This window comes from Gadus chalcogrammus, chromosome 1 (genome assembly GCF_026213295.1).
Source record: "Gadus chalcogrammus isolate NIFS_2021 chromosome 1, NIFS_Gcha_1.0, whole genome shotgun sequence".
Taxonomy (NCBI): domain Eukaryota; kingdom Metazoa; phylum Chordata; class Actinopteri; order Gadiformes; family Gadidae; genus Gadus; species Gadus chalcogrammus.
The window spans coordinates 16,492,779-16,501,847 of NC_079412.1; the positions used below are offsets into that span (position 1 = coordinate 16,492,779).

The 9,069-nt window shown below is 40.3% G+C and overlaps 1 protein-coding gene across 1 annotated transcript; it reads right to left on the reverse strand.

Moving 5' to 3' along the window:
• Positions 1 to 164: 164 nt before the first annotated feature.
• Positions 165 to 2,411, reverse strand: trh (thyrotropin-releasing hormone). Its single transcript, XM_056601436.1, has 3 exons — positions 2,265 to 2,411; positions 1,895 to 2,101; positions 165 to 1,458 (listed from the first exon to the last, which is right to left on the reverse strand). The coding sequence occupies exons 1-3, from the start codon at positions 2,317 to 2,319 to the stop codon at positions 848 to 850; spliced, it is 873 nt and encodes a 290-aa protein (XP_056457411.1). The 5' UTR covers positions 2,320 to 2,411; the 3' UTR covers positions 165 to 847.
• Positions 2,412 to 9,069: the final 6,658 nt, after the last annotated feature.

A 9,069-nucleotide genomic window follows, 5' to 3' on the forward strand; every position in this document is an offset into this window, starting at 1 on the left:
GAGTAAAGAATAAAAATTATACGAGACATACTTTCTATCATTGGCCGATACGTTCGTTATTTGATATAGGCCTACTGCACATGTCGGTGCATTTCTGATAAGCATTGGCCCTTCCAATGTCAGTATAAATGTTTTTAGTAGAAAAAAAAAATACTTCACGCACCCAAAAGCTATTCCATGACTGCAACTAAAAAGTCCACGCCAAAATTCTTTACTAATGCATTTTATTGTAACATCGACATAGTTGTGAAATGATTTAAGGCAGGAATTACATACAGGCTGCAGTTAAACATGAGTCCATGCAATAATATTTTAGTAAAAAATAACTCTTTGCAGCCTATTCAGTTAGCGTATTTTCGACTTTTCTATTGCTTTTATCTGATAGGAGCCTATACTAAAACTTTGTAACCTCACAGAGGTAACAACACAAAGCAAAAATATAATATTAGGCAAAATAAAAAAGTATTTAATAAGAGTTGCCTGTGTCACAAATCGATCAAAGTTGCCTTTTCATTAGTCGTCAAATTAGGTTATAATTCGTGGTTCAGTGAACAACATGTGCACACTTCCTCAAAGTTAAGCAAAAGCAAATATTTTAATCCAATGACATACACTTTGGGCGCTATCATCGATCACATACCTGAATGCAATCAATGTAGGCCTATTACTTCATGTTCCTAAATTGTAAAATACCTATGTGGCATTTTTTCGGGTATATAGAAAATTATGTAAATGGGCAGGCTTATCTGAAATTATTTGATTACGGTCAATTACTTTACACATTTATTTTTTTACTATACAGCACATTAGGCTCACAACAGCCTAAACTTTAGTTTTTTTATTATGATCACTTTTCTACCAAATCCTCCTCTGGGGGGGCGAGTCTTTTACCCGGGTGTTGTCTCTTTTCCTCCACGCGACTCTTGGTCACGTTGTCTATGAGGTCGAGCAACAGGCTGGTCTGGCTGCAGCCTGAGGATGGGTCCAACACGTCACAGGGTCTGGTGGAGCCCGAATCCGGGCTCGGGTTTTCCCAAAAACGTTTCCCGGGATGCTGACGCTTGTCGAATTGCTGGAGGGCCGCGTTTTCCTCGTGCTCCACGTCAAAGCCAGGGTCACGCTTACCTGGGTGCTGCCGTTTGCTGAAAAACGCGAGGAAGCGTTTTCCCGGGTGCTGTCTTTTAGAAAGTTCACTCAGGAGCACGGGGCTGTCCGCAATCTGTCCAAGTATCGCGCGTTTTCCCGGGTGCTGTCTTTTCTGGAACTCTATAAAGGAGTCTAGGTCGTCGTCGCGTTTTCCCGGGTGCTGTCTCTTCTGAACAGCCTCGTAGTCTGCCTCCCCGTCGTCGTCCTCCTCCTCCCTTCGCCCTGGATGCTGCCGTTTCTCCAGGTCCTCGTTCAGTCTCTTGCCGGGATGTTGCCGCTTTGTGACCCAGTCTGACTGAGAGTAAAGCCCTTCTGGAAGAAGATTAGAAAAAAATTACCGTTTACTTGCTCTGTTAGCTACATCAAAGGAAGATGTATTTGCCATCTTTAAATGACTCCTGCAAATTAAATGTTTTCTGTATCCTGAGTAAATGAAGTGCATTAGATTACAATCGAGGTTATCAAAGTAAAAAGTTAAAAGGTACAGGATACAAACGATAACCAAAGGATAATATCTTAAATTGTGTATTATTATTTTTAAGAATGTTAACAAATTGAAATAAAAAAAGAAAACCAACTGTGTAACCCATATTGTAGTGGCATCAAGATACATGTTAATAAAAAAAAAAATCACACAATAATTAACGCACAATTTGAATAGGCTATATCTAGTCAAGTTATTCTCGGCGAGATGGAATTCAATTTGGAACAGCAATAACTGAGCGCAGTTGAGGTGCGCTACATTTACCATTTGTTTCTCCTTGCTCTTGTATCTTTTCCAAAATGGAGCGCAACAAAATAGTCTCTGCTCTCTGTAGAATAATGTCGTCTATGGTCTTGTGGTCCACCGTCCCATCGTCTGGCATACCCTGCCCTCTGGAACCCGTAAAGTTACCCACCGTGAGAGAAGCCAAGATGAGAAGATACGTCGACTTCATTGCAAGTAGAGTTGTGCCTGGTAAGAAATGATATGAGATTATATTTGAAAAAAAAGGAAAGCTGTCATGAGGATAAAAATGGAAAATATAATCAGATTTGCATTTCAACTAAGATAGAGGTTTGAAATGTGCATGGCAGATGAAGTAAAACGGTATTAAGACTTGAAATGAAAGACTTACTTGGTGTCTTTAGTTCTTCCTCTTGGTAGGCAAATTCAATGGTGATTATGTTCATTTGCTATAGACGTAACCGTTTTGTTCCCCTTCTCACAGCGGTTGGTGACCCTTGAAGGCCAACTTCAGAGGTATGAGCAGATACCTACCCATCGCTTTTTATACCCTCCGCTATCTGTCGTCACACCAGCCACCGCGCTGTAAGTTCCTCTGGAGCGCGCGTCTCCATTGATGTCACCAAGTCGTGCGTAACGATGGATGGTGGACTTTAAACGAAGGACTGACAGATTCTTTTTTAGATCCATAAATTACAACAAGTTGACTTGGAATTTGGTATTTAACTGCGTAATATACAATTAGGCCCAATAGTTGAGCTTTTTATTAGCACTTCCGCAGTAATTTAACCGCACTTATCATGTTTGTAACTCTTACCAACATGGTTATTGTACCAAATGGTCATCTTGCATATCTTGAAATTGTCAAAGGTTTATATAAATAAAAATAAGATAAAATAATAATATGTTTGTACAGAGCCTCATTGAGCACAAGAAGGGTGTATGTTAAGGTTTGGTGTGAATTGACACTTTCGTCATTTAGTTCAGAAGGTTGAAGGACCTACCGGGCAGCTTCGGAGGTGAGGATGGCGGACTCCCCAAGCCCTTTCACACATCGCTGGCATGATTAGGATATTAGGAATAATGTGCAATCTCAGTACGGCTCAGCATGTGACAGTGCTTCCTCTCCCTGAATCAGGACAGGGGACGGCGCCCTACCTTCTGAACTGCAGGGGTATCACATCACAGAGTGAAGCTCTCCTCCAGCCTAATAATCGTATCTCTATAAGCAAATCTTAACTCTCCCCTGACTATAATGCATTCTTTATTTACAGTGCAACTAAAGAGGGTTTGATAAGCATTGAGATTACTCCAGAGTCCCTTGATTCTCTCCTCCAGTTTGAGTCAGCCCAGAATAAATCAACTGCATCATTTCTTGCCTTCATTGTGCTGTCATGTCTAATACTTCAAGGATGTTTAGAATCCACGCAGGACTTTGGTTATAATATCAATACCATTATTACACCCTCTATTCCCTCTTAGTGTTAGTCTATAGATAATCTGCATGTCAATGATAAGCAAGATGTAGCATTTGCTGTGCAGTCTGTCCTCCTTCCGATGATAAAATACATTGTACATCTGGCTGTTGTTCTCTTCATAAAGGCAGCAGCTATTGACCCTCCACTCAAAATCCATTGCAGACGACCACAGAGGAACGGGTGTCTTGTTAAACCACTCCCAACATATCAGTACCAGCTTCTCTTTGAATCTCAGCCATGAGATCACATCCCAAAGGACCAGGTTCCTTGTCAGCAGGTCAATTACCCCTGGAAACACTGGAACAAATGGGAATCGGCATCAAAAATTAATCTGACATCTTCTGGGACCACACAACCGCTGGGTTCATCGGTTGGTATGTGGGTCTCTGACAGAGATACAAAGTTTTATATTGTGTGTGTGAATGTAACGTTGTAGACCCTGCGGCAGGTTTGAATACTCCCTTTCTATCTTTATTCCCATCCTTACAAGGATGTAATTAAATCCTGTGTTCTTAGTTGGGGCCGTCAAAACTCAGCCATGAAGTTAACACAGAGGTTTAACCACAGTTTGAGCTCCCGGAGAGGACAGGCTAAATATACACTCTCTGGCTGGGAGAGAATAATAAGATTCTTCAGCATCCCTCTTGTGTTTCTTCTCACTGAGGCTTGCTGTTTTTTCATTTCATTAAGCCATGATGATGAACTTCCTTCAACTCCAAATGCAATTGGCAATGTTTGGAGACATGAAGTTAAACAGATTGATTCTCTATTTTGTTGCATAGCTACAGAGAGTATTGCTGGACGAGTGCACAGGTTGATGAAGCGCAGACCTGAGCCAGTCGAGCTGCAATATGTGATTCATATTCATCATGAGCAACACAACCTTTTGTAGTGGTTCAGCGAATGAGTCAACCGTACTGTCAGTGAAAACAGGGCAGAAAATGGGGTTTTGAAGGGTCTGGCTTCTTCAGCTTACACTCTCCCGACTAATGGCACATTCAGCTATGGGCTGCCAACACACTTAGAAACAAATGAATGCTTAAGTAATTGAGGCAAACAGACGAGTGAGTGAAACTTGCCACCCTATATTGAATTCTGTGATTGTTGAACATTTTGACAAAATACATGTGTAACATAAGTGAATATGAACGCATGCAAAACAACTTCAACAGAAGGCAAAGGAGACGCATAACAGTACTTCTAACAAAATGCCGAAAATAATCTGCATCTGAAATATTATCCCTCAAAGACAACAACACAAAACCGAAGAGAAAAAAACAACAACAGCACCACAAGAGCCGACCTCAGCACCTCTGCCCTGACCGGGGGCCCGGGGCCACTGTGTGCCAGCTACAGGGAGAACGACAGAGGACCGGATGGAACAAGACATCAGCCAACCGGCCGACCCGGAGACACAGGGAAATAAATATATAAACCCTAATGGGTGAGAGGTGTGTGTGTGTGTGTATGTGTGTGTGTGTGTGTGTGTGTGTGTGTGTGTGTGTGTGTGTGTGTGTGTGTGTGTGTGTGTGTGTGTGTGTGTGTGTGTGTATGTGTGTGTGTGTGTGTGTGTGTGGATGGCATGACAGCTGTGTGCCTTGGCACTGACACTGGCCTGACAGGGGTCAGGGTGGCGGGCAGCAGTGAGTGACGGCTTCCAGTGGTTGACTCTGGACTCACGACTTGGTGGGAGATGAGGTCACAGAGCTCTGACCATGAAACTGTTTTATTTGTGTGTGTGTGTTTGTTACTACGGGCGGCCTTTTTTATATAGTGGATTGTTTTATTTAAACTGTTTTTTTAGCCCCTCTGAAGGAAACCAATTTCGGCATGAACTAGTGTCTAATGTCATTTAAAGAGCTATTTCATAATTTAATTCCCTTTTCCGTTTTTGTCACGTAGATATTTACTTTAGCTACGAGTGCTTTGAACCTTTTTCCAGACGCATACATTTGAAATTAGAGATTTGTTTTGTATTTGTTTGATTGTGTTTCTACCATTCCTGTTTCCTTAGGTGAAATACCTTCCGTTGGTTGTTGTTGTTATTGTTGTTGGCCCAAGGGGGAGAGAATGGGTTTAGTGACCAACAGAAGCCTCTTTCCCGCTGGTCTCTCCCGGGCAATACTCGATGTGACGCCTGGATTATGGTTGAACCCTACAGGTCCCAGTTGGGGTCCACACTCAGGGCATGAGGCAACCCCAAGTTGAGGGACAAGGCACCATATGACTCACTTGCAGTGTACTATGGTGAAGGTCAAAAAGACCCCCAAAAGACCCCATACAGTGGAAGATATTTAAACAGTTTTCAGCCCCAAACCCTTTTTCACCCTAAATCATGTTGCTTATAGTCAGACCAGATGCTGAGATGACAGATTCATTTGTTTGCCAATTTGGTTGGGTTTTATTCCAGACAACTTAATGATCACTATTAATTCACTAAGATGATAATTGAATAGAAGGCCTGAGAAATGCGTTCTGGTCCAGGTAACATTAGATGAATGAATGCATTGTCGCTCAGCTCCGGGAGCTCCGTCCTAGGCCTTCCCATCAACTCATAGAATCAACGTTTTTACATTTTATTATTCGTTGTTAGATTAATTATGTAAAATCTGAAGTCATTTGTTTCAACAAATCATGTTGCAGGAGGGAGGGGTCTGTAAGCAGTTGGTGAATCAAAACTCGCCCAGTACTAATCAAATGATAAAAAAGTGTAATGTTTCAAATCAACCGTGTAGCCTTGCCACTGCATAAAAATAGTATCCAATTGAAAAGCGTAATCCAATTGCATAATTTGTTTATCTCCGGTAGAATATCTTCTTATCAAAACAGGAAACAAAGTTTAACCCTGTCCCCTTTCAGCTTCTAGTTTCCGGCCCAGCTACGTGCCGCCTCCCAGGATTTCAGCTAGCATAGAGTGGCAAAGTCACAGCTCTTCCGTTAGAGCCCTCGGGACCTATGAGATCGAAAAATATGAATTTGTTTCAATGGAGAGAAATTAATTATTTTCTGGTCCAAGTCTTTATATGCCCTGGATTACACATATGTTGTTTGTGGATTTAACTGATAATTTGTCATGCAAAGAAAGCTAAAAGCTTTCTCGAAGAAGTTTGTTAATGTTAGGTTTTGTGTGAGGCCGCTTTGTGAACTACAGCTCTTCGCTGCTCTCGACGTGAATGATATACGTCACCACCCGCACTTGGAACTCCCGTACAGACATGGCGATCTCTCTGCTGCACTTCACCACTTTTTCCCAAGGGGAGGATAAAAGCATCGAAAGAGGTGAAAAACATTATAAATTGGGCCATGTGGAGAGTTTCAGTTATGCCGATGGGGGGCTTGTCCACGCCAGTCGCAGGGAGCGTGACGTCTACTTCTTCGCCACCTACAGAGTTTGTTATGTAAGATCATTCAAAAACGGGTTTGAAAGAAATATTGTAAATATTTTGTCTTTATTTGATGAACATGGCTCATAATGTCGTATGAGAACTTTATAACAACGCACAGTTTTCCTATTCCCTTCAAGGAATTCAATGCTGTAACTAAGGCTATTCCTTCAGGTTTGTCTCATCTGATTAAGAGTCATGTTTGTTTTAATGAAGTACATACTTCCTATGATATACCTACATTGTCTTTGAATGGCATGGAATTAAAAGATAAAAAATGTAATAATAGATTAATTCGTCAAATATTGCAAAGTAAAAACAAAATTATTCCAAGAGGAAAATTCTACTGGAATTCGCATTTGGAAAACATAAATTGGAAAAAGACGTGGCTTTTACCTCATAAATTTAGTATTTCCAACAAGTTAAAAGTAATTAATTTTAAAATTGTACATAAAATCTATCCAGTCAATTCTATTATATCTAAATATATGGATGTTGATAGCTCCTGCTCCTTTTGTGGACTCGCTGATGAAACATTTGCCCATCTTTTTTTTTAATGTGAATTTACCAAGAAATGTTGGTCTGATTTAAGTTCTTTCATTTTCCATCCACCCATGGTCATTCATGACTTCATTCTTAAAGATGTGATATGTTACTTTGACGATGGTAAAGATAAGTCCCTTATTTATATGGTTAATTTTTTAATTTTACTTGGGAAGTTCTTTATTCACAAAAAAAAATTCTTAGAATCTCATCCCTCTTTCCAGATTTTTTTTGTAGAGTTTAAATCACTTTTTAAGTCCCTTTCCCTGTTAAAAAAAAAAAAAAGCATTAGATTTATTGATTGTTATCTAAATTTATTTCATGAGTCTCCTTGACAACAGGTCAAATGTATACTTCTAATGAATTCATAACTTTTTAGCTAGAATTATTCTTTATATTTTCACAAATGTTTATTAATGTATTTATTCATCCATCTTTTATTTATTGTATATATTTATTTATATAATTGTCGGACTGCTGGATCTGAGATTACGAGACCCCATTGGCCTCATGTTACCTCACACGGTCTACTACATGCGTTTTTTCTCTGTATATATTTAAATGAGTTATGTTTTCAAGGAACATTGGCCCAGAGAAGAGCTCCTCTATTATAATTTTTGGGCGATTGCGTAGCTGCCGTAACAGAGTGAGAGAGATAGGTCTACAACAGCAGCCATGGTATTTTCTCCATATGCACAGGATTAATAGCCTTATACCTTCATCTTTCAACATGCCGTAGTGTCTGGTGGTGTTGCAATACACCCACACCCACATGAGCATTCTCATACACGATCACACACACACAAGCACTCACATGAACATGCAGGCACACACACACACACAGACACAAACATATGCACATTCACATACACAAACACGCAAAGACACACACACACCTACATTCACACATGAACGCAGACAAAGGAAGTGGAGAGAGGGAATTTTGCATTATTTATTTTGAAATTTCATCTCTGTCTTGTGCTGTGTGTCTGGTTGCCTCGAGAATCCCATTATCTCTCAATAAGCTGCGAGGCGCCAGTGCGTTTCTCCAGCCAGGGACCATGATTAGCGCCTGAGTACCACATACTACAGCTCACTCATCCTCTCCCTTTCGCTTTACACCTCCATCTCCATCCGCCATCATCTCCCCACCCCTTCATCACGGTCAGGTGGTGTCTGGGAACATCCGTAATGGAGGTATATTGAGCTGATCTTTCCATCTAAATGCCCAAATCAAATGCAGATGTGGACTTGGAAATACTTATTTTCAATGGGGGAAATGCAAAGAAGAAGAATTTGGAAGAGAAGAAGTTTAACTCAAAGTTCTTCAACAGAGTTGAGAGTTGATCATCTGTATAATAAACAGGAAAATACAGCTTTTGATCTTTGTATTACTTTGAGTCTGCCTCGTGTATGAAAAGTGCTATATAAATAAGGTTACCTTGCCTTGCCTACTGTATACAACAGACATATGCTCTCATCATTTAAAGTTGCTTTAGGTATGCCATAGTTGAATCAATGACATTGTAAACAGCTCTTATTTGGATAGAACCGAATCAAAATGCATTTTCATTCAAAATGTCAAAGCCTGTATTTGGTGTGAAAATCGATAGGGTCAGCTTAATAAATCTAACTTGTTGTATCTCTCAAAATAACAGTCTTCCATCCATGACCCTTTATTCAATAACAAAAGTAAAATGTAAAAAAAATAACACATTGCAACACAAAACTCTACTTGCGCCACAGCCCCTTCATTGTGAAACTATTTGAACTGTACAGCCATATAGATTAC

Coding starts and splice junctions, on each gene's coding strand:
- trh (XM_056601436.1), bottom strand. CDS start 2,319: ATGAACATAATCACCATTGAATTTGCCTACCAAGAGGAAGAACTAAAG. Junction 2,102..2,264: donor GGAAGAACTAAAGACACCAA/GTAAGTCTTTCA, acceptor ATTTCTTACCAG/GCACAACTCTACTTGCAATG. Junction 1,459..1,894: donor AGAGCAAGGAGAAACAAATG/GTAAATGTAGCG, acceptor ATCTTCTTCCAG/AAGGGCTTTACTCTCAGTCA.